We start from the raw sequence: 27,143 nt of genomic DNA, 5'->3' as shown, positions 1-27,143 counted from the left end.
CGTAAGATGCTGATCAATGTGAAACAAAAGAGCAGATAATCCTTGAGAAAAATATTGGAAGAAAAAAAAAATCATTAAATTAAGTAAACAACACACCTTCAAACGGCCGTTCCTAACAACTTTATACAAGATGAATATCTCAATCTTGGATCAACAGTCAGTTGCAAATGCTAGGAGTTTCTCAACACTTTTCGAGTTTGTGGAGACAGAAATTTGGTAATGATTCTTTTGTCTCCATCTTAAACCGTATATTGGAAAGCTACCTGGTTGTTGAAGTTTCTCCCACATCCGCTGTCTCTTCTCATGCCACTTTAACATCGTTTGATGCAACCATAGAAAAGTCTACCTTATCATAAGGGAATATCCTGGCTGTCTTAATTTAATTTCATTTTAAAAATTCAGTTGCCCAGCCCCACAGGAAAAAAATGTTCATGAAAAGAAAATAAAATAAAAGAAAAACAAGTTTACTTTACCTTAGATATAAATTTAAAGAAAAAAAAAAAATGAAAACATATATATCTATATAAAATGCATGAAAAACACATAAAAAGTGCTTTTTTTAAAACCCTTGTTAAAAAAAATATGAAAAACAAAAAAATTGGTTTTCTTATTTTGTTCAATTTTGTTTGGCCAAAAAAAAAAATTGGTTGAAAAAAATTTATATATATATATATATATATATATATATATATATGTGTGTATGTATTTTCTAGTGATTTTATTATATTTACATATTTCTTCAGTATTTTCCCTGGGTAGCGTTGTTACGCTTTGATAATTAGCAAAAACTGGCGGTTGACATCATGCTCCGAGCAAGGCCGAGTGGCCAGTTAGTTACGTCTGGTTCAAATTCTGCACAAGTATCCAAATCTTTACCCCCCCCCCCCACACACGTTTTGAAGTGCTTCTATGTATTTTTAAAATGTTTAGAACTTATGACTCCCTAACCCCATGTCATTCTCTCTTTTTGTCCCCCCCCATCCCGCATCCAAACTTGAAAAAATACTAACAATTACATGTCTTGTTTACCAATACATGGCCAAAATTTATAGAGGAAAGTGATCCCTCACTCTAAAATGTTAACTTTTTATTATTTTTAAAAAAAATTCCTTCTTTCATATTATCTTTAAAGGCTGTTGAAACATACATGGTGACCCACTTAAAAGTAGCTCAGAAAATGTAGGAGAAAAGAGGAGCATTCTTTTATTGTTTAAATTGTAGTTGTTGAAAATTAACTGTAGTGTTATAAAAGATGCTGGAAGTGCTCCTCGTTGACATTTATGCATTTCTGGACACGTTTAACGTTTGCTGATAGTGTCTGTATATCTTCTCTGGTGATTCTCCTGATAGTGATAGTAATGTTTTCCTTTAGTTGATCTATATTGTGAGGATTATCTGCATTAAAATGTTTTGTTTTAAAGTCCCCCAAAGATAAAAATCACATGATGACAAGTTTGGGGAACGTGGTGGCCATAACCCTTTGCTTATTGTTCTCTCTTCCGTACACGTCATGAACTTGTCAGTGATCTGTGAAATTTGTGGCATATAGCGCCATCTTGTTGGAAAAAGAATTGCATTTTGTCTTGTAGTGTCAGTTGGTTGAAAGATTAGAGAATTAGAGAGACCAGGCTACTTTTACTGTATTAGCCAAAATAGATCTTAATTTTTCTTTTAGGAGATAAACTATGCTGAGTTAGGTTGTGAAAAAAATACCAAATATTTTTTTAAAATGTAAATTGATCAAGTAGTTTTTTTGTTTTGTCTTTTTTTTTTTTTTTTTTACATTAAAAAAAACATTTGTTTTGTTTTTTTTGTTAGGAAAAGATTTCAACTTGTCATGAAAATACAACCAAAATAATCCTTTTAAAAATTTGTCTTTCCCCATATAATCAAAAGCATCCATAAACAATATTTTTTGAAAAAAAAAATTCTGTTTATATTGTTTAAAATTAAAGTATAAAATTATAAAAATTTCTATTTATATTGTATCAACTGGGCAAGCTGATTTGAGTAATTTTGTCATCTTTAAACTGTCGATTACAGAATATATAAAAGACATTAAATTGTAAACATTTGTTTTGTTTTTGCTTGAAACCGATTCAACTTGCAATGAAAAATGCAAATAAAATTTGTAAAATGCTGATGAAAAAAAGCAAAAAGCATTTAGTTGTGTTTTTATTTGCATAATTGTTGAATAAAAAAAAGATTTCATGGCTTTGTTTTTATGTAAATATGCATGCATAGAATTTTTCCGACCGGAAGCTGTAGACTGGAAACATGGTTTCAATGCCCAAGCAAGACGATTTCAGTTTTATAATATAATAGTGTTGGGGCAAGTAATCAGAATCTTAAATGGGAAAAATTGGAACATTTTGGGGTATTGGAATTGGAATCATAAAAATTTGTGTCTATTTTCCGATGCCAAAAACGATTCATTTATGACGTTTCAGAATTTTTGAGATGAGGATTGGTTATTCGTATTATGGGGATTCATCGGACTACTAATCTCATCTTGAGTGTGATTTTCACAACGTTTCGGTCGATGTAACCTCCAACCTCAGGTGTAGCTTGTCGAATTTGGGAATGTTTCTGTCGAACTCTGGAATTTGGATGGAATTTTGAGCAGAACTCTTGATTTACTTCACAGGGGTAGCATTTTTTTTTTTTTTTTACACGGTGGTCACCACTTATCAAGGCCCGGAAGCCACTCAGGGATAAGGGTTATTGCAAGTACAGTACGTTAGTGTGGAGATTTAATGAAGTGCTAACTTAAGAGGGCGGTTCATTAGGAATTTGTTAACGTTGGACTTGAAGACATCCAGGTTGTAGTCAGGTGGGAAGCAGGCAGACGGAACAGAGTTCCACAGGCGTGCAGTTCTAAGAAAGAAACTTTGTTCATGGAATCCATGTTTTGATTTAGGCGCGGGAAATTTTTCACAGTGGATTCAGCTAGATGGGTGTTTTTCGTGAAAGATTGGCAAGGGCAGACCAGAGATTGAAGTTCAGACGAGCACCTGCCATGGAAATAATGATAAAACAAGGATAGGCTCGCAACGTCTCTTCTGTGGGAGAGAGGTTGCAGTGTAGAGAAAAGGGCATCCCCCACTAAGCCACAAAGCCTATTTTGTGCTCTTGTTCCGTTAGCCATGACTAGATAGAGGTCCTAAGTAATTTGCAATTGTATTTTTCGGTCACCCATATTGAAGATTGAACCTTCAGAAGAATATCACTTTTTACAATTGATTTTTCCAAGTATTCTAACTACTGTGCCACAGGTCCTTGCAGAAACGTTATAAAAATCACACTCAAGATTTTAGAGTTAAATATTTAGAGATTTATAAAGAATAAAGAATCTGAATCAATAATTATGTTGGAATCAGGAATTTCGTACAGAACTGGTAACTGTATCAGAATCGGTAAAAATATTGGAATTGTCCCATCATTATATATATATATATATATATATATATATATATATATATATATATACTTACTATTATGACATGACTTTTATTTGTTTTATTTGATTTTTATTAATTCTTTTTATTAAATTCAGGAAACATCCAAATTAATGAGCGTTGCCAATTCAACTATCAAGTCATCTAGTTATCCCCCCTTCTCTGCTGAGCAATTGGCTTCGAATGATCAGAGTCCAGACCCCAGCGTTGTTACTGGTTCGTTGGTTGTCAGTAAAAATGGTTTGCAGTCAAAAGCTCCAACCAAAAGTACTCTAAGTGATCTGCTTGACACTCTCAAGAAATTGGAAGAGGATGAGAAATTGGCAACACCAAAAATGGACGTAAATAAAAATTCTTATTGTAAGTTTCTGCAAAGTTTTTTCTTTTTTAAGAAAACTGACATTATTTATTGAATGATCTTTATAACAGTGATTCAATGAATATTCCCAGACCTAAAAGTTACCATAACTAGTCGGAATGAATGATTGTCTGGTATGTGTTAAGTTTTTATCATTTTTTATTTTATATATTTACTCTGTACATTGAGCTCTCAAGTCAGAAATATGACATCCAATTTGTATTTGGATTATTCAGACTCCTGTTCTCATCTTGAGTGTTATTTGCATAACGTTTTGGTCGATATCTTCATCAAGTGTATCTTGTTGAACTTGGAAATCTTTCTGATGCGCTCTGGAATCTGCACAATGAGAGAAATGGTCTGAATGATCCAAATAATACGAATTATTAATCTTCATCTAAAATTTCAAAAACATGACATTCAATATTTATTTTTTATATATATATATATATATATATAAAGAAATTTGAGACAAAGTAAAATAAATATAGGTATATATGAATTTATTTGTCAGTTTAATAAGGAAATAATGTCATAAAGTAAAAGGGGTTATAAACACTCTTTATACCTAGGTATTTTGAAGCCCAATGTTCCTCTTCAGAATAAGAGAGCTAGTTTACAAATATAGGGAAATGTGACATCTAGCTAAGGATACATTAAGATGGAAATGTAAAATGAAATAGAGGAGAGATAAATGAAAAATAATTTTAAAAAAAAACAATAAAGGAAAGAACAAAACAAAAGATAGGGGAAAGGTTCCCCAAACTTTGGTTGCTTGAATATCTTAAACTTTCACAGTTCTCACTTATTCCATCTAAATTTATACAGCGCTGAATTCCCTAGTTATTGGTGATATATTTTGAACTCTGAGGCGTTTTTCCTATCCTACACTTGAAGATTCCCACAACAAGAATATCAAAACTTAAACTCATATTAACGCATAAACATCCCAGCACTTTTACCTGTACCTAACTGATCAAACTTTTCAGGGATTAATGGATAATAATCCCCATTGCATCATGAGATGCAAGATTATGATTTCCTCCAATCTTTTCCAGATACGGATATGTCACTATTGGCCCTGTTATGTAATCTTATAGAATCACCTTGAGCCCTAAGGTTTTTTAATGAGTTTGTTTTTCTATTGCTTATATACCTCTATTTTGTTTCATCTCTATTTCTCTATTCGCCATACCATATTATTATATTTTTTCTCATTATCATATTTCTTTTTGACACTTTTCTCCATTTTCTACACCCCTTTGCCTTAACCCCTCCATGCATTGTCCTAGTAGAATTTCATCCTATTTTAATCACCTCCACCGCACCCCTCTAGCCCACCTCACCCAATTATATAATTGCCATACTATTCCGCTACTTTTTCTCTTGTTCTTTCTTCATTCTTTCTATTTTATTTTTCATTTATCTTTCCTCTATTTCATTTTACATTTTCATTCTAATGTATCCTAAGCTAGACGTTATATTTCCCTATATGTGTAACCTCGTTCTTTTCTTCTTCTAACAAGAAGCATTAGGCTTCGAAATGCCTAGGCATAAAGAGTGTTTATAACTCCACTTTCTGTACGATGTTATTTCCTTATTGAACTGATAAATGAATTCATATATACCCATATTTATTTTATTTTGTCTCAAATTTCTTTTTGTCATTCTCCACTCTTAAATGTTGAGCTTCATTTATCCTGATAAGTCTCTATATAAAGAATCTTTCTATATTCTTTAAACCCTTTTCTCACACACACACACACACACACACACACAGTGTTTCGCCATATAAAAGTTCTTCAGTATGGCTAGACTAGCCTCCTAGCCAAGATTGAACCTCTGAGCATCTAGTTGATAGTCAGTGACTTTAACTACTTAAGTGATATCTCAATACTTTATATAAATGCTGACAACAAGAACATGCTCCATTTGTTTACAAAGAAATAAAACCACTACATCCAAGTTCAAATTTAAAAGTCAGATATTTGAACAATTGTTAAAAGTACAAATTTCTATGTTGTTTCAAAAATGACATAATTGAATAGAGATTGTTTTGCTGTTATTGTATCTGAATTGTATATTTGTTCACCAAAAAAGAAAAGTGAAAGTCTACATTTTTTGAGGAGGGTTTACATGCAAACATCTTAAAGACTTAGCAGTAAAATTTGTTAAATGTTAGACTTTAGAGAGGGGGATAAGTTTAGCATAGAAATTGGATATAGGATACTATGTCAGTTATATGTAATTTATGTCATCACACAACTGAACATTTGGCTTCACTTCAGAAAAAGAGGATAAAATTTCACGTCTGGCTTTCAAAAGCTTTTGTTTTAACAACTGAGAGACTAAGGAGAAAGAAAGGGGTTGCTTGACCTTTTTTTTTTTTCTTTTAAGGAAAAATTTCAGATTTTATAGTGGTCAGATGTATTCTTTTAATCCTTGATTTTATCTAGGTGATGGTATGGTAACAAGTGCAGTTACAGATTCAAGACTTCACAAGTAGGTGTGAAAGCACCACCCATATTGAACTGGCCCTGCACTCACATTACCACACCTGTCCACATCTACACACACATACTTTAATACATACACATTTACCTAAACTACACAAAGTGCTTTTGCATATTATTAGGGGAAAAAACATCTATTATATAAATCTCACCTGTCTGTTTATGTATGTGTGTTTGTAGTCTGCCTAAAACTTTCGATAGAGGCTTTGGTACTATCGCTCCCCGGGAGGGTTATTTGGTTGATCAACGCCTTGGGAACGCAACCAGCTCCATGGGGAATGAACGATATCCAACAATAGTCAATGGAAACATCAACGAAAATGGGTTGATCCGTCGTCGGCTAACTGTCTGGCATGGGTTACATTTTGTGTGGTCATTGCAGGCATCTTCCCATCATTGGCATTAATGGTATGCTGAAATCGAACACTTGTATAAAAATAGCGACAAATGCATTTTTATAAAAATATATATAATTTATTTAACAGTTAACAAGAAGCATATTTTGTCGACCCATCACGTATAATGCGCAAAGCCTCAACTGTTTTTAAATAATGAAATTATATTTCATTTCTCTCTTTCTTCATTGAAAGAGAGAGAAAGGGAGTGAAAGAGAGAAATAGAGAAGGAAAGAGAGAGCAAGAAAGAGAAATCTGCGTTTCACGCAATGTTTTATTTTTCAACTTCAGTGTAAGTTTGACCTTTCTTGAATAATTTTGACACTGTTAAAAGTTTCATAATACCTGTCATCCAAACCCAACCGACATGATTTAATGTTCCCAAACCCACAAAACACCTGCATGAAACGTTTTTAACTTCATCACAAAGTCAGGCACAAGGTTAGAAACTAGATATAGGAGCTATTAATGTAGAAGCCCCCCCCCCGCTCCCTTAAAAAGGGGCTAGCCATTGTGCCACATTTCGTCCCCCCCTTTTTGTGACTAGCAAATGTCATTATACCGTCGGGTCGTTGGCACAATGATTATTTTAAAAATTCTTTTTCTCTTCTCTCAATTATTCTAAAGTATTAATCACTCTTTTTTTTTTTTAAGCATAAATTCTTTTGATCATTTTTTTTTTAATAAAATATTATCTTTTTATTTATTTATTATTATTATTTTTATTTTTTTTTAAACTTAATCTCCCCCTGTTAATTTTTTCATTTAATTTTATGGACTTTTTTTTTTAAACATTCATTATTTTGATCATTTTTTTTTTTTTTTTTTTTTTTATAATATTTGATCAATTTTTTTTTTTTTTTTTTTTTTTTTAAATGTTAGTCGTCCTGTTTTGTTTTATGGTCATTTGATTTTTCATTGACTTTTTGTGAAGCTTTACTTGTTTTGAATTTTTCAACATTTGTGTGTGTGTGTATTGGTGACAATTTCTCTTTGCTCCTGTGTATACATATTTTTTTTTTTTTTTTTTCAAATTTCTTGGCCGTTTTCAAAAGTTTTTTGTTTTGTAGTCGGCTTCTACTTATAATGTTGGACAGGGGTAAATTCGAGAATTCTGTAAATTGTGTGTTACCCAGATATTTTGTACGCGTTTCAGGGTTCTTGGATTTTTGTGTGAAGGGATTAGTCATTGAAAATTCCTTCTTTTTCCAAAAGGAAAAGTCTTGTGAAAAGCCGGCAGTTTTTCTGAAGCTTTTACGGTTCACAAGTACCTGTGGTATGGATAGATGGGGGCATACTTTAATTGCCTCTGTTACAGGTTTCCTTTTTTCAGACTGAAGATCGATGTTGACGGGGTGGATTCTTTTTTGTTTTTTAGAAATTACTCTAACAGTGCTCGTCGATGCAGGGCATGGCGGTAACTTGACCCTTCCACTGGTATTATTACCAAGCCGAGGAAAAAATTTGAGACCAGCGACTCCTTTTTACCATTGATTAATACCACACTTACTAGTAGATTGAGCCTATGGGAACCCCTAATAGAAAAATTTCCAAACATAACCCCGCAAGCAATCCCTAATGTATTAAGTCCCCTGAAGAAAATAAATTTAAGGGAATTGATACATGAACTCGATGTACTTAGAGAGGAAAATTCTTCAACAGAAAGTAAACGGGTGGGTAGTTCTACCTGGTTAATTTTGATAATAGCCATCAGCTTAATAATTCTATCAGTTTTGTTAACATCAAGCCTGATAGTACGCTATTGTTTAAGTAAGCTTAAGAGAAATGAACCAACTAAACTGCACAAGAATGTTGGGTTGGTTGGTTGGTTGTTTTTGTTTTACGGCATATCAATCCTTTTCGGGTTATTTAATGCCGAATCCAAAGATTTTGAAGAAAAAATTTTTAATAGAATATATTTGTTGTTTTCAAGTCGGTTTCTATTTAACCCATAGTTGGAACCCTAACAGGTACTACCACTCCGGGTCAGAGTGGACCTGGGAGCAATGGTAATTAAAGGGTGGCTCCACACTCCCCAAAGCCCGCACGCTGGGGCCTCACCACTGGATATAGTTTAAGGTCATATCCAGGACCAAGAATGTTGGGAGCTCAGGAATTGTTGTCACTGATCAACAGCAGAGACCAGAACAACAAATCGAACTTGAACCAATAGGAAACATACAAACTCTACAGACCACAAATACCCCGAAGGAACCATTGCAATTACCATCGGTGGAGATACTTCAAGTGTAATAATCTGAATTACTTGGAACAATTGATGATGAAATTTCCTACAAATGCATGAAAAAAAAAAAAAGAAGAACTGTGCAATGAACATTAATTATTATTATTATTATCATTATTCAAAAAAATAATAATAATTCTGAAAGAAAAAAACATTTTTATAATATTTTCTCTATAACAATGCAAAAAAAACAAAAACACAAACAAATGAATTTTTTTTTTCAGGACGGACATTTGGGTTTTTTTTATGAACATATACAAAACTGAGCTATATAATCAATCATTATAATTATGTTTTCTGTATGTTTTCTGTATGATACCGGTAAACATGTTTTACCGACATTTAACCCTTGATTAAATGTCGATAAGTGGGGGCGGATTATGACACTTTTAATTAAGTGTCAAAAAGTTGACTGGCGAAGTTAATTAAATAATAATTAATTAAATTATGATAATAATTGTTTTATTGAACAGTATAAAATTCGTTTGGGTAGCTAACACTTAAGAACCAAGTGTAATAAACTGTCATTGAGTGCAAAGAAATGATGACCCAAGAAAGAATAGGATTGACCTATAAAACTGTCAATAAAACAAAAACCATCTGCAGGTGTATCGACTTTTCAAAATTATAAACACATTATTAAAATAAATTCGTTTTGGGAATCCAACATTTTAAGTGCAAGGAGATTGTGACTCGAGCAATGATCTATAAAACTAAAACAAAGTGCAGGTGTTTGCACTTGCTGAAAAATCATAATTTTCAAAATTATAAACAATAAATATATTTTTAAGTTGGCAAACATAAACAATAAATATATTTCTAAGTTGGCAAATATTGTGGGTCGGCCTAACTTGGAATTGAGCACAAGTTTGACACAAGGCTGGGCGGCTATACATCGTTAATCAACTAATCACAGAATTGCTCCATATAGCCCCTTCCAATGACTGCAACTAATTAGCCGATTATCTAAAACCAAAAAGTTGAAAAGCTACAAAGACAGGAGTGGTACCATTAAAACGAACAACCTTTTGTGCTCCAGAATTTATTTCTCTACATAGTCACCACCATTCTCAATGCCCTTTTGCCAGGAATTCAATAACATATCTCTGCTTCTTATGCACATCCATAGCAGGAGTTGCTTTCTTAGTGTTTCACATTGTCAATATTTGCAACAGAGAGATGAAACTTTCAGGTCATGAATGCATAAGTTCAGTCATCATAAAAATGCAATTTACAATCCCCTCTCGTCTGTTTGCGCAGAATAAAAAAAATAGGAGGTATTACTTTTGGAATGACCCTCATATGATTTTTTTTACCTGGTTAAAATCTGAATTTTTAATTATAAAATGAAAATCGTCTTCTGGACCAATAGCACATAAAACAGCAAATTTTGTCATTTCCAATGAATCTTATATTGAAGTATTTAATTATGCTACTAAAATAAATTTGGTATCATTGTTTATGTTTTGAAAAGAACTATGCATCCACATTAAGAGCTTCTAGACATAATGAAAATAAAATTTTGGTTTGGGATATCTCTTAGCATATTGTACTACATTAATGAAGGGAGCTTTAAAGAGGGGAGAGATGACAGGTTTTTCTAGCCATCTTTCTATATATGTGCTACTGTTATGAGGGTGTGATTTATCTCCCCTAATATATATAGAGAGATGTTTTATCTGTCATTTCGGAAAGATTTTCTTTCATGAAAATCTACAATAATAGGGGAAAAGCAATACAAAGATTTAGAAAAATCCAGAAGGTACTAGCATGCACTCCCAGTGTTGCCAGGGAATGAATAAAAAATACCAGCATACTTTTAACCATGTACTAGCATGCACTCCCAGTGTTGCCAGGGAATGAATAAAAAATACCAGCATACTCTTTCTTTCAACCTTGAACTCTGTATATTTATCATATGCCTATTTACTAATTTCTGTAATTTTCATGTTATACATACATTTGTAAAACTTTTAAAAAAATAACGATTTGTTACAGGTGAAATATCAAACCCACCGATGAATGATGTAGGTGCTGGCCCATCCTATGTTACTCCAAATTCTGAACTTCCCACTGCAGCTGCAGCATCAGGTCAAGATAGCAATGGCAGCCATCGATACAGTCCCTATTTGACCGCAGCAAAACTTGAGCAATTAAATCAGGATCAAGATGTTGCATCATCTGTTGCCAGTGGCGGGGCTGGCTTTTTAACAAACGATAAATTACAAAGTATCATCTCTTTTCTTGATGAAGTACAGACTGCTGATCGCCTCACAGATATAGACACAGTAAGAATAAACTTTTATAATTCCATGAATAATATATATTAATTGCTTACTTCATTGTTTAATGAAAAATGTGATCAAAGTTAATTTCATAGAACAACGTGACTTTTTTATACATTTAATTGTGCATGATGTGAATTAATCATCAAATTTCTTTAGAGTGTTGTTTGTACATATTTTCACAAAATTAAGACAATAAAAATGATACCATCATATTGTATATTTTCATATTTGTTACAATTTTTTTGTGATCATTTGGACAATTTCAAACATTATATCATTCATAAATATTCCAAAATAGCCACTCTTCAGATGGCAAAATACACTATTTATACATATATTAACATTTTTCCAATCTCTATTTAAGAGAGCAAGCAGTTGGAATTACCTCCACCTACTCTTCTATATATTATTTTCTGTTAGCCATGGAATTTATAAATAACCCTATTTTCATATTTTTACTTTTTAAATTATATTTCAATCAATTACCTATCTTAATATTACATTAAATCTCTGTGTTTTTTTTTATTTAAGTAATTATTTTTCTTCTTCAAATTATTTGAATTGTTTTATTTTCTAAATACTAAACTACACCTTCAAATTCTAGTTTATATTTATTAGTGATGGGACGATGCCAAAATTTTTCCCGATTCCGATTCCGTTCAAAATTTCCGATTCCGATCCGATTCCGATTCCGATTCCGATTCTTGTAAAATTTATACATATTTAATTAGAGATTTTTTTTGTTTGTTTTTTCGTAAATTTTCAAATTATTACATAAACCCCTGGTTAATGTCCGCGTATATTTTATCTCAAATGTTTGCCTTGTAATTGATTAAAAATTGTAACACAACAAAACATTTATTTTGATTTTAAAACAAAGCTATATTGTACCAGTTCGTATTTACTGTATAACATGCTACTTACATGAATAGTGGAAAATATTCGAAGATTGGTAGGCAAAATAAGAAAACGATGTAAGAACAATATATTTAACAACGCCACTTAGCAAAGCCACATCTCATTGTTACGAACGAATTTCTAAATAATAATATTACTATTATGAAAACCATTTTTAACGTGAGATTGCATGAGCTTTCTGTGCTTTCTTTTGCAGCTAAATCCCTATTCCAAAATGAAATATTACTTTTATAGATTACGTGTTAGAACATTTTTTTAATTGGCGGAAAGAAAAGCGATCATTTAGAATTTAGAGTGTAAGATCAGTTTCGAATATAAATTTAACGTAAAATGATCATCATTTCTGGCCATCCTAATTCTTTATGGATATTAACTAAAGTGTTTCCCACTAAATTAAGTTCGGTTTGCAACGTTGTAAAACCATGTGTAATCGCTTAAAAAGTAGACACCCTATCCCCAATAAGCGCACATAATTTAAAATTGGTAACACACTACAGCTCATGTTACGTTATATTTATTTGTGAAACTGACCGTCTATTTTAAATTCCTAATCGTTTTATATTAGTGTTGTGCCGATTAATCAGAATCGGGAATCGGATAAATCGGTAATTTTGGGGGTATCGGAATCGGTATTGGAATCGGAAAAATTTGTGCCTAATTTCCGATTCCCAAATCGATTCTTTTAATATTTTTAAAAAGTTAATTTTCAATTGTTTGTACCGATTATAAATATTTCTTTCTTTTAAACTATTAGTAAAACTAAAGAAGATCTAAACTTATTTTATATGCGTAAAATAAACAAAACAAAAATTGAAACTTTGCGAAAATTCGCTAGGTAACCTTTAGAAGAATGCAGTTTATTTTCAAAGTAGCGAAAGAATTGTCTAAAATTAAAGAAATATTTTGCCCAGAAAAATAATATCAAACATTATTGCTAATTAAATGAAAAGTAGAATATAAAAGTGTTGGGTTTTGTCGGTATGTTTGCTGCTCCCTCACTCGGCAATCGGTATTGACAAATATAACAAGCCGTGCATGCATGGTCCCCCTCTATGTGAGGAGGGGGGATCGAATAAAGTGATAAAAAAAGTGATACATAACTGATAAAAAAACAATTTTGAGTGAAAAAAAATTTTTCAAAAGTTTTCAGAAAAATGACTAAGTTCAACTTTTGCTCCACACCCAATATTAGCCCTAAAACCTCCAGGGCTTGTGACTCTGATTTTTCCCAGGGTCAGTGATACTTCCATCAGGTGTATATCAGGTATGCCCATGGTTTTGCCAAGTTTCAGAAAAATCTAATGAATGGATGAAAAGTTATTCTGAAAAATATGTCAATTTTGTCTATTTAGAGTCATTTTGAGGTATTTTTTACCTCTTTTGCCCCCATGGAGGAGCTGATTACTTGTAAAAATGGACAAACGGCTATGTTTCAGGCCTTAAGACATGTAAATTTGAGTTCAGCACCATAAAAAAACACTAAATAGAGATACATAATCACATTTTAGACAAATATGAAAAAAAGAGCCTAAAAAAGGGGTGGTTTTTAGCCCTAAAAGTTCCCGGGGGGCGCAAACCAGAGTTTTGCCAGGGTCAGCGATACTGAATTTACATTTGCAACAATTGCCTTCACATTTTGGACAAGTTTCAGTAAAATCTAATGGACGGGAAAAAAGTTATGGGGCCAAAAGTGTCATTTTTGCCATTTTGGGCATTTTTGACCCCTTTTCAGCCCCTGGGGGAGCAACGAGAGTTTTCTTAAAAAAAAACTCGATGTTGTGCACATCTACGTATTGGAGTACAACTTGTGGCAAAATTTCAGAAAAAAGTAATGGACGGTTATCCGGGAATCATCCGGACGAACAGACAAACGAACGGACGAACGCCACTGAAAACTATAGTCCCTCTCCGATAAATCGGGGGGACCAACAAGGAATGGGCAAAATTGTGAAAAGGCTTGGCCTTTGATTTAATTTGAAATATGCTTCCAGTGTGATTTTCTTTGATTCTGCCGGTATTGTTTATGTTTATACTTAAGGATTGCTACGACGGCGCCAATGCCGTCTGAAGCCGAGGCCTCCGTGAGATATATATATATATATATATATATATCACGGAGGCCTCGCTGAAGCCCGCCAATCTCACTCAAAAGTTGAGTTGAAAGTATTATGGGGTAATTAACACCTTCGATGCCGTTGGTTTCGACAACAATACTTTTTCACACCCACTTGCCAAATTTCTCAAGGAGTTTAATATGAAAAGATTTCAAACAAATAGAGTTTTATTTTATTTTCCTGGAGCCACATTGTCTGACACCGTCGCATTTTTCTCAGGTTTCGGAAAAGTTAAAAATATACATGAATATCTCACAATGAATTTATCAAAGTCTGGATAAAATAGATAAAGAGAAAACATTTAGAAATTTTCCAGATTGAAAAAGAAATTATATTTACATTTAAAAGTCCCCCCTCATTGAAATTCTACTTTTGGACGATATTTGTAAACCCACTAAAAACCAAATTATTTTTAGATCTAGGATGAAGCTCTAAACTGTCTTCACGTATTAAAAAAGGGTGCTTGTGCAGTTTACACTATGTTAAAAAACGAAAAATAAAAAAATATATATATTCTACGTACTCGTTATGGAATAAAGTTCTCATAAAAAAATCACGTAATTTCATCAAATAATTTTTATTTTATGCCGTAAAAACGATTTGGGAAATTCGGAATCTTCCTAAAAAAACTGCGATAATTAGTCAAGGGAGCGTAAAACAAAAACTATTTAATGAAATTACGTGATTTTGTTATGAGAACTTCATTCTATAACGAGTACGTAGATCTATAGAGTTTAGTTTTACTAATAGTTTAAAAGAAATAAATATTTATAATCGGTACAAGCAATTGAAAATTAACTTTTGAAAAATATTCAAAGAATCGATTTTGGAATCGGAAATTATACACAAATTTTTCTGATTCCGATGCCGATTCCGATTCCCCGAAAATTACCGATTTAACCGATTCCCGATTCCGATTCCGATTCATCGGCACAACACTAATATTTATATCTTCCAACTGTATCCTCTTCAATCTACAATAGTTTTGTATCAGTTTTGTTTGCATCTACGAATCTACGATCTTATAATTGAATTTGCTTAATATTTTATTTTTTAAGAAGGAATTGTAATTAAAGGTTAATTTAAAAAATTATTAATTAAAATTTATCTTCATCCCATATTTATTATGGCATTAATTTAAATTTATCTTTTCAATTTTTATCCATATATAAGTATTCTATTTTAATTTCTTTTATTATTTTCCTCTTCAATAACGCTATTAAATTCTTCATGTTGTAAGTTTTTGTTGTTCGTGTTTACCAAATTTTTATCAATTTACCAATTTCTCTAAGTTTTTGTTAGGCATTCATATTTTAATATTTTGACTTTAGCATTTATTAATCACCCTTGTTTGATTTGAAACTTATAATTCTAGCATTAACTTCTTTATGCCAATCAAAGTTTAATTTCTCATTTATTTTTAACTTTATATTTTGATTAAATTCATTTTACTCCATCTTAGCCTGCTTGTCTCAATATCTTGCTGTTATTTAAAGTTGGATTTTTTTCCATTCTTATGCTGTTGAAATTACTTGAATGTAATTTTATTATCCTAACTACTTCTATTTCTTTTATTTAGGTTATAATTATTTAATTTCCTACATTTTAAGGAAGATCTACTAATTTATTTATTAAAAAAATGTTAAAATTTTAGTATTAAATTTAAAAATTCTCTTTACACGCTCATATTTCACCCTCAATATATTCTGTACATTTTTCCTTTCTAAATTTATTTCAATCAGGTTTTAGGCGTGATAACAGGAATTTATTTCTATGAAGACAGCTTTGTATAGCATCTAACCTTTTGTTTAAGATTTCCTCTTTAAAATTCACTATGTGGTATGCTTCAAGTAAGCACAGGTAACACCTTTTTGATTTACTCTGTTTATATTTTCTAACCTTATCTACTAGTGACCATTTTAATTCAAACTTTTATTTTTATGTAGTTCCCTAACCCAATCACTTAATGTAGTTGTGTTTCTCTTATTTTTGATACTCATTTTTATTCTATCCTCATTTTTATCATTATCCACATCCCTCTTTGGTTCATTCTCAGGTCTAATATTAAATGGTGCAACATGATTTCTGAATCTGTCCTTAAAAAAACATCCTGTTCCCCCTAGGTATATTTTTTTACAATTACCCACCTTAATTTCACATTTGTACACAATTTCAGAAATTAAACAATTGCCTTCCAATGGACATTCATTAGATATTCTACAGTTATATTTTCTTTCCAAATTTAGTTCATCTAATTCAATCCTATTATTATTCACTATTTTGTTTATTTTACCACCATTAGAACCTATTATAGTATTGCCTAGATTAGCAGAATGAAATTTAAATGTGATTTTATTAATTATTTTACTTAATCTATTCTTTGGGGGAAAGTTTTTATCAATTATTATGTAAAATTCTTTAGAGATATTATTTTGAATGCATTTGGTAAAAGGTGGATTAAACCAAACTTGTTTTTTTTTTTTTATCTATTTCTCTTATTCTTAATATAATTATCACCATTATATGTTTCTTCATTATTTTTAATTACATTCTTTTTCTTCTTATTATTTTTATACCTACACCTATTTTTAATTCTTAGCATTTCTTCTTCCTTTTATTGCCACATTGTATGATATCGTGTAGTTTGTCCTGATATTTTTATTATTCACCTCCTTTATGTATTTGATTTCTCTATGATATCATGATCTATTTAAAGCTTCATTATAATAATCCTTATTCTTATCAAAAATATTATCATTTTGTGATAACCCGAATATTCTTTTGGATATACTGGGGATAATAGCTTTTTTCATACACTTAGGATGATTCGATTTATAATCTATTTAGATTAGTGTTTGGTTCAGTTTGCAATACGGTTCATAAGTATTGTTAAGATTTAAAGTTATATCTAAAAAAAAATCACTATTTTACAATTGCAGTCTAGTGTTATTTCTAACTTAAGTTCCTTAAAAAATAGCTTCATTTTCTTTCTAGTTTTTTCTGTAATTTGATCGCTTCAACTAACTAAAAATAATGCATCATCTCTATATAGCCCCCCCCCCATTTAAGTATTTTTTTATATATCTTCTTAAGTATTTATAGACCAACCAGATCAGTTACCTGCACTGAGCCCGGAAGCTTAATAATTGTGTCAATTAATTTTGACTTTAATTTTTTATGTATATATGAACATTACTGAATTCGAATATATTTTAATATATTAAAATTTTTGATTAAAAAATATTCATAAGATGTGTAAGATTACTTCATTTAATCACATAAATTAATATATGAAGATATAATTTTATGCATAAATTTTTCAGTATTAACTTCAACAGTGCTCATTACATAGGTAGAGCTAGGTAGTAAGTTATGAAAATATATATGGCAATTAAGCTACACAGAATATTCTGTGTTTCATTCTCATGAGAATTCGTCAGGCTTATGCTTCATTCTCGTGAGAATTCGTCAGGCACGAAGAATGAAACATGGAATATTCTATGTAGTTTAATTGCTATATATATTTTCATAACTTATATATATATATATATATATATATATATATATATATATATATATATAAAATAAAAATTCAGGTTTGAGTTTAATTGCCATATATATTTTCATAACTTATATATATATATATATATATATATATATACACAAAATAAAAATTCAGGTTTGAGATGTTCAAAAGTAGGGACTAATGAATACAACGAGGTTGTTAGATAGTGCTCGATAACAAGAGCAAAATAGTTTTTATTTATTTGAGGGTAAATAGTTACATTTGGTCGCTACAAGCAGCCATTTGTTTCAGTCTTTCTTATTGACTGAAACAGATGGCTGCTTGTAGCGACCAAATGTAACTGCTTATCCTCGAATAAATAATATATATATATATATATATATATATATATATATATATATATATATATATATATATATATATACATATACATACCCTGTGCCAGAATTATATGCAAATTGATATTTTTGTTCTAATTCCGATAGTTTTCAATGAAAATTTGTGAAACTTCGCACGTTATACGGCAACACTAACACATGCGCAAATATAAAATTTTAAGCTGATCTTCACAATAGCGAGCAAACGGCAACCATTTTAGTGACTTTCAGTTTTTCTCAGCGTTCCAACTTTATATACAAGATGGGACGTAAAGGTGCTTTAAGTCAAGCTGAGAAGTCTAAAATTATTCAAAGGCTCCATAATAAGATTTCCACCGTAGAAATTGCCAGAGAATTACACCGTGATCATCGTACGATAAAAAAATATTGTACTAACTCCCAACTTTGCAACGGACGTTCTGACAAAGGGAAAATTTGTAAGAAATCATATCTGTCATGTCGAACAATGAGCTAGATCATGAGAAAAGTTTGCCGTAACCCACTTGAAACTAGCAAACAAGTTTTTGAAAAAGCTGGCGTTCCTGATGTGCCCAAATCAACTCGTTGCTGTATCCTGAGGACAATTGAAAAATTTGGAAAACCAGAAGTCCGCCCTCAAATGAAGGATATCCACAAGAAAAAGACGATGGAGTGAGCAAGAGATGACATGAAGGTGAATTTTCAAACCGTTTTGTTCACCGATGAGTGTCGAGTGACCCTTGATGGGCCTGATTGGTGGGGGGGATGGTACCATAAAGAGGGTCTACGTCCCCAAAGGATCAGGTGTCAACAAGGAGGTGGTGGTGTGATGTTCTGGGCTGCAATCATTGGCAATGAGCTGGTAGTACCATTCAGAGTCGCAGATGGAGTGAAAATTACCACCAAACTCTGCATTGACTTTATTAAGGAACACTTGGAACACTAGCACAAGAAGAAGAATTTGGCATTCCGGAAAAAAGATGGTATTCATGCATGATAATGCACCGTCTCATTCTGCAAGGATAGCCACTGAATATTTGGAGAGAGTTTTTGCCAGACATAGGAAAATAATGCGATGGCCAGCCTGTTCTCCAGATTTAAATCCCATCAAAAATCTGTGGAGCATCTTGAAACAAAATATTTGCGCCGGAAAAAAGGCAGTACAACTCCAAGGATGACCACTGGAATGCTATTCTGACTGCTGCCAAAGATATTTCATCAGATGAAATCGAAAGTTTGACATCTTCAATGGACCAAAAACTTTTTGCTCTTGTCAATAAAAATGGCAATTATATAAGATATTGATTGTACTATGAAACAAATTGAAGTTTTTGTTCTTTATTATTGTTGTTATCAATTACAAATTCCTAGAATAATCAATGTTTTGATGATCTTTTAGCACTTCACCATATTTTAGCATTGGTTTGTATATAAAGTTGGCAGGCTGAAAAAAATGCAAATCACCAAAATGGCTGCCAACTGTTTATTACTGTGCAGATTAGCTTAAAATTTTAGATCTGCACTTGTGTTAGTATTGCCATAAAACATGCTAAATTTCACAAATTTTCATTGAAAATTATCAGTTAGAACAAAAATATCGATTTGCATATAATTCTGGCACAGAGTGTATATAAAGTGTAGTTTGCTAGAATAATTGTCTAGTGCATATATAAAGGAAATTTATAGAAGGCAATACAATGCAGATGTGCAACAGATAGACACAAACAGGCAAATATTAAGACATAATGAATGGAATGAGTAATGCATATTCACCTTTTTAATTAACACACACACACACACAGGTGCTTTTTTCTTTTTTATACTCTTAATATTTGAGGCAAATAAAAATAATAAAATGTAATAAGAGTATAAAAAAGAAGTATTGTATTAATAAAAAGATGAATTTGTAGAATTCATTCCACCATTGTCTTAATTTACTTCAGTTTGTGTCTATCCAATAAACCTCTGTATTGAATTGCCTTCAAGAGTTACCTTTATATATATATATATATATATATATATATATATATATATATATATATATATATATTAAACGCTAGTGTCTGTAGGTATAAAAAATAATTATTTACAATTATTAGCCCCTTTAAGAAGTTCTTATAGTTGAGCACTTTCTTGGAAATAAAAAGTTGGTCAGCTGGTCTTGTGTGATGGTCACAGTTTGGACATTATTGACTGTCTTAACCTTGTCTGTATCTGGCATTTATAGTTGTTAATTTCTCTTGGTGGTTGATGGTGGCCTGGAGGTATCAAATGGAATCCTAGCAAATAGTCAAAGGTGGCTTTGTAGCTTGGTTTGAATCAATAGCAGTTGTCACTTTTTGCATCAATGATTGCAAAAACATGAAACACTAGTGTCTATAGGTATAAAAATAATTGTTTATAATAAGTGTGTGTGTATATATATATATATATATATATATATATATATATATATATGTTTGTTTTTTATAAATAACTAGCTCCAACCTACCCAGCATTTTCAGGGATATACTGAATTCATTTTAGTTTTTTATTTTTGTTTGCACATTTTTAAACTTAAGGTAAACAACTCCTATTATAGTCTTCAATTTAAAATAAGTTATCCCCCCCAACCCCTTGCTGATTCTTTTTACTTTATTATTTGAAAATGTTTCATAATAGTCATCTTACCTGGAGTAAGTAATTGTATAAATTGTGGCTAACTATATTATTATCATCAATCCATATATATAAAGTAGTAGCGTTTGTGTGTGTACAATTCTCCTACAGCCAACACCACTGGACCCATCATGACCAAACCTGGCATGGTGATGGTTCCCCACCTAGGGATGGTACATACCATTTTTCAAAGGTCAAAGGTTAAGGTCATAATTGGTGCAGCTTTTCATAAACTTAGAGATGGTGCACATCTCAGAAGCAGCCAACTTCAAATTCAAAAGATGGTATTCATGCATGATAATGCACCGTTTCATTCTGTAAGGATAGCTACTGAATATTTGGAGAGAGTTTTTGCCAGACATAGGAAAATAATGTGATGGCCAGCCTGTTCTCCAGATTTAAATCCCATTGAAAATCTGTGCAGCATCTTGAAACAAAATATTTACTCCGGAAGAAGGCAGTACAACTCCAAGGATGACCACTGGAATGCTATTCTGACTGCTGCCAAAGACATTTCATCAGATGAAATCGAAAGTTTGACATCTTCAATGGACCAAAAACTTTTTGCTCTTGTCAATAAAAATGGCAATTATATAAGATATTGATTGTACTATGAAACAAATTGAAGTTGTTTGTTCTTTATTATTGTTGTTATCAATTACAAATTCCTAGAATAATCAATGTTTTGATGATCTTTTAGCACTTCACCATATTTTAGCATTGGTTTGTATATAAAGTTGGCAGGCTGAAAAAAATGCAAATCACCAAAATGGCTGCCAACTGTTTATTACTGTGCAGATTAGCTTAAAATTTTAGATCTGCACTTGTGTTAGTATTGCCATAAAACATGCTAAATTTCACAAATTTTCATTGAAAATTATCAGAGTTAGAACAAAAATATCGATTTGCATATAATTCTGGCACAGAGTGTATATAAAGTGTAGTTTGCTAGAATAATTGTCTAGTGCATATATAAAGGAAATTTATAGAAGGCAATACAATGCAGATGTGCAACAGATAGACACAAACAGGCAAATATTAAGACATAATGAATGGAATGAGTAATGCATATTCACCTTTTTAATTAACACACACACACACATAGGTGCTTTTTTCTTTTTTATACTCTTAATATTTGAGGCAAATAAAAATAATAAAATGTAATAAGAGTATAAAAAAGAAGTATTGTATTAATAAAAAGATGAATTTGTAGAATTCATTCCACCATTGTCTTAATTTACTTCAGTTTGTGTCTATCCAATAAACCTCTGTATTGAATTGCCTTCAAGAGTTACCTTTATATATATATATATATATATATATATATATATATATTAAACGCTAGTGTCTGTAGGTATAAAAAATAATTATTTACAATTATTAGCCCCTTTAAGAAGTTCTTATAGTTGAGCATTTTCTTGGAAATAAAAAGTTGGTCAGCTGGTCTTGTGTGATGGTCACAGTTTGGACATTATTGACTGTCTTAACCTTGTCTGTATCTGGCATTTATAGTTGTTAATTTCTCTTGGTGGTTGATGGTGGCCTGGAGGTATCAAATGGAATCCTAGCAAATAGTCAAAGGTGGCTTTGTAGCTTGGTTTGAATCAATAGCAGTTGTCACTTTTTGCATCAATGATTGCAAAAGCATGAAACACTAGTGTCTATAGGTATAAAAATAATTGTTTATAATAAGTGTGTGTATATATATATATATATATATATATATATATATATATATATATATATATATATATATATATGTTTGTTTGTTTTTTATAAATAACTAGCTCCAACCTACCTAGCATTTTCAGGGATATACTGAATTCATTTTAGTTTTTTATTTTTGTTTGCACATTTTTAAACTTAAGGTAAACAACTCCTATTATAGTCTTCAATTTAAAATAAGTTACCCCCAACCCCTTGCTGATTTTTTTTACTTTATTATTTGAAAATGTTTCATAATAGTCATCTTACCTGGAGTAAGTAATTGTATAAATTGTGGCTAACTATATTATTATCATCAATCCATATATATAAAGTAGTAGCGTTTGTGTGTATACAATTCTCCTACAGCCAACACCACTGGACCCATCATGACCAAACCTGGCATGGTGATGGTTCCCCACCTAGGGATGGTACATACCATTTTTCAAAGGTCAAAGGTTAAGGTCATAATTGGTGCAGCTTTTCATAAACTTAGAGATGGTGCACATCAAGTTGGGGTTTACCACATCTCAGAAGCAGCCAACTTCTTTGTAAATTTCCATCAAATCACTGTCCTCGATCCCCATCCTCTCAATTAATTTTCATACTTCATAGTTGGATATCTGTCACTTCAGGAGATAGTTAAAAAAATTAAAACACCTTAAGCAAAAGTTGTTCTTACATCCACTTCCTTAAAGGGTGCGTGCGTACAGAAAAGTCTCACATGAAGAGTGGGTATCTTTGCTAGTAATGTATATTGCCAATGATATGCTAGATCACTAATAAATGAACATTTACTACTTCGTCGCAATGTTTGATTTGGCAGCTTAAATGTTATTTAGGTCTGCCAGCATGTAAAATGGATGTTAAACTAATAATGATGATCATCATGATTTTGAAAAGTTCAACAAGATGATTTTGTAAGATTTATTACGTATCTCATTGCATTTGGATAATTTTTTTTTTTTAAGTGAAAAAATTTTCTGATGCCGTTTTGTTTTTTCCTCCAGGAAATCAACCGTGTCTCTTCAGAAATTGAAGAAGCACTTGGCACTTCCACTTTTCTTCCATCTCCACCATTGCCTCCTCTCCTTGCTGATGAGAAAGTCAAATTAGAGAATGCCTCTGCAACTGCCGGTGAAATAACAAATCATGTTTTGGCGCAGAAGTTGGAATTGGATGAAAAGAAACAATCGATGGTTGTTTTACAAAAAGCTTTGGTCAGTATTTTACCGTCATTTCCAAAAAAAATTCCGCACTCATTTGATTTTGATTTTTTTTTCTATATTTGGTATGCTGTATCTACTTTATGTTCTATGAACATATTTTTACTTTAATTCAATTTAACTTTTATTTGTTTATTTTCTAGGACTATGCTGTTTTTTTTTTTTATAACCAAATTATTTATTATATTTTAAATAGGATTTAGAATGTTACATTTAATTAGTACAGTGTCTCTTTTTATTCCATTTCTTTTTCTTTTTCTTTTTGTTTTTTGATTTCTTCTTCTCTTTCTTTTTCTATTTCTTGTTCTACTATAAATTGAAAGTTTTGGAAGCTATTTCTATTATAAGTAGGAAAATAATACGCTTTATTTCTCAGGTTGGGATTTATTATGTGAAGATTCTCCTCTTCATCTTCTGAAGAGGAATTGTTGAGTTGTTTTTTTTTTTTTCAGATCTCTCTTATCGAAATTGCTATTCTGTCATCAATTAAAGATGCAAATAAACCTGTATAAAAGAGATATTTATTTACCTTTATTTATTTTATTTATTTATATTTACATACCTTTTCACTAATAGTTAGAAGATAGATAAAGAAACTTTAATTGCTTTCTGTTTAAAGTACATTCTTTCGTGTCTAATTTGTCACCTGTTCTGTGTTATTTACTTAAGTAACTGACACACTTGTGAATTACGGAAATTCTCACTGTTCAATTTCTCGCATTTCTTAACTGGTGAAAGCACAAAGGGAGTAAAATGAAGCCATGGACTACAACAACAGTGAAGGCAGATATGGAACTGGTAGTTGACCTTTGTGTTTTTCGTATTTGTTGCTGGAATCATGGTTGAAGTATGCCGAAAACTCAGCTGCAGCGTGGGTGGCCTACTACCTTGATGGGGAATGCAGTGAACTCATTTGGAGCTGCTGAATGCCATTACAAATTAAAGTATATTGTTTGATCTCAACTTACAACCATTTTCAAGTGTTACTCTTTTATTTCACCAAAGTTTGGCACAAGATGAGGCTATAACAGTTATTTCTGAAATGTAGTCCTTTTTAAAAAAGATTTTATGGAAATCACTCCAGATAAGGCATGAAGTCACTTGTAAGGAGGTAAAAAGAACAAAAGATGATTATCACTGAGACGCCTATTGACTTTAGTCTTGAAAAGACCAAGTAGGAGGAAAACAGTCAGCAGAAAGAGTTCCACAAGTCTGCAGTTCTTTGGAAAGAAGTTATTGAAATAGGAAGCTGTATAACATTGGGGTATCAAAACAGTGAATTAATGGAGACCACTAGACCAACAAATCAAATGAGCTGTAACAAAAGAAGCAGGGAATAGATGTTTAAACTGTTCTTGTTGTCATGTTTAGAAGATTACAGATTACGATAAAAGGAATCTGAAGAAGGCCAGAGAGTGCAAAGTCTGAAATGTACACATGACAAATATTAATTTTATATTTTCTTATTGATTTCTATTGGTCTTTTCTCTCATGTGGCGTTTATAATTTTTGGAGCATTGAAGAGTGAAAACTTTTTGCAAATGTCCTAGACCATCAAGAAGTGTTGGTTTTGGAATTTTTTAGATGAGGAATGATAATTTGGATTATTTAGACTACTGTTCTCATTTTGGATGCTATTCTCACAATATTTTGGCTGAGGTAACTCTCCAACCTTCTTGAAGTGCATTTCATTGAACTCGAGGAGTCTACATATCAAACTTGGGAAATTTTACATGTGTATTCATTGTTCTTATTCAATCAGCCACGACCAGGTAGATGTCTTAAATAATTTTTAATTTTATTTTTAGTATCATTTGTACTGAGGATTGGACCTTCAACTTCCAAAAGGCGGTCACTTAGAACTGATTGTTGCATAACACTTTTATCCATTGCATCACAGGTTCTTGTGTTTGAAATTTCTGTACAGATTCCCGAGTTTGGCAAGATGTACCTGAAAAAAGTCTGAAATTATATCGTCTGAAACATGAGAATAACGTCCAAGATGAAAACAGTAGTAAAACTAACAGCGAACTGACTTGCATCCAAAATTCGATATTTTTATAATGAGATCGGAGGCTTCTCATTGGTTGATTGTTCTAACCGTAATTATAAATAAGATTGTTGTTAGTCATACCCTCTATTATAATCAAAAATATTTTCACAGTTTCAATGGAAAATATGTGTAAATTTGTACGCATTTCTTTTTTATTGTTCTCATGATTTTAATGTTTGATTCCTGAATGATTTGATTTTGGTGTGACATCTTATTAAAATCTTATTCCTTTGATAATCTGTAGAATCAACAACGGGAACTAACCATTCGTCATGCGAAAGAAGCTGAAAAAGAAATGAAACATCGTCTCACTCTGCAAAAAAATGAATACGAAGAAACCATCAAAAGGCATTTATCTTTTATTGATCAGGTAAGTTAGAAATACGTACATGCATATATATTTCCTCTAGATAACAGCTATTCATACCCCAAAAAAGCATGAAATCATGATCAAATCGGCAAAACAAGGAGGAGCCTTCACCATCATGACACCATCTCATACATTGAAGAAACAGAAACTCAGCTCAGAGATACTAATTTCTACCAATCACTCCACAAAGACCTCACCTGCACATACAAAATAGAACTTACAATGTTCATTCAAAGCCTCAGCCTCCCCGCACCTCCAACATCATCACTTCCCTTATTCCCACAAACCCAAAAACAACTAAATTTAAATTGCACAATTTATCGTTATTTCCATGGCAGGTGCTCGTCTGAACTCCAATCTCTGGTCCCCCCTCACCAATCTTTCATGAAAAACACCCGTCTAGCTGAATCCACTGTGAAAAATTTCCCCCACTCTATATCTGTGCCTAAATCAAAACGCGGATTCCATGAACAAAGCTTCTTTCTTAGAACTGCACACCTGTGGAACTCCATTCCGTCTGCCTGCTTCCCTTCGGACTACAACTTGGATGTCTTCAAGTCCAATGTTAACAAATTCCTAATGAACCGCCCCCTTAATTAAACACTTCATCAAATCTCCACACTAACGTAATTTACTTGCAATAACCCTTATCCCTGAGTGGCTTCCGGGCCTTGATAAGTGGTGATCACTGTGTAAAAAAAAAAAAAAAAAACTCTACAATTTCATAACAAACACTGCTTCTATCACTATTACCATGGATATGCTTCAAACACTGACCCTCAATCCCTACAACATATACCATCCAACCAAGTCTGTAAGCATTCCATACCCAGGCAGACCTATAATCACGAGGATTGACACATCAACTGAATATATATATATATATATATATATATATATATTTCATGATTTTCTTGGGTACAAAACTTTATTAAGGCAATCATGAAGGGAAGACGTATTC

At 31.8% G+C, this 27,143-nt stretch overlaps 1 protein-coding gene across 2 annotated transcripts in view; it reads left to right on the top strand.

The window, feature by feature from the left end:
• The window catches only part of LOC145252721 (uncharacterized), a 148,386-nt gene that overhangs the window by 76,621 nt on the left and 44,622 nt on the right, over window positions 1-27,143 (top strand). For both annotated transcript variants that reach the window (XM_080112563.1, XM_080112564.1), the window contains exons 11-14: window positions 3,557-3,818; window positions 10,968-11,257; window positions 23,544-23,753; window positions 26,057-26,182. In XM_080112563.1, coding sequence (XP_079968689.1) covers window positions 3,557-3,818; window positions 10,968-11,257; window positions 23,544-23,753; window positions 26,057-26,182 — 888 coding nt within the window. The remainder of the gene's footprint in view (window positions 1-3,556; window positions 3,819-10,967; window positions 11,258-23,543; window positions 23,754-26,056; window positions 26,183-27,143) is intronic.

The sequence above is a fragment of the Euprymna scolopes genome, chromosome 29, assembly GCF_053919585.1.
Source record: "Euprymna scolopes isolate OS-2025 chromosome 29, ASM5391958v1, whole genome shotgun sequence".
Taxonomy (NCBI): domain Eukaryota; kingdom Metazoa; phylum Mollusca; class Cephalopoda; order Sepiida; family Sepiolidae; genus Euprymna; species Euprymna scolopes.
Note: the sequence above shows the minus strand (reverse complement) of the source record. Positions and strands in the feature narration are given on the sequence as shown.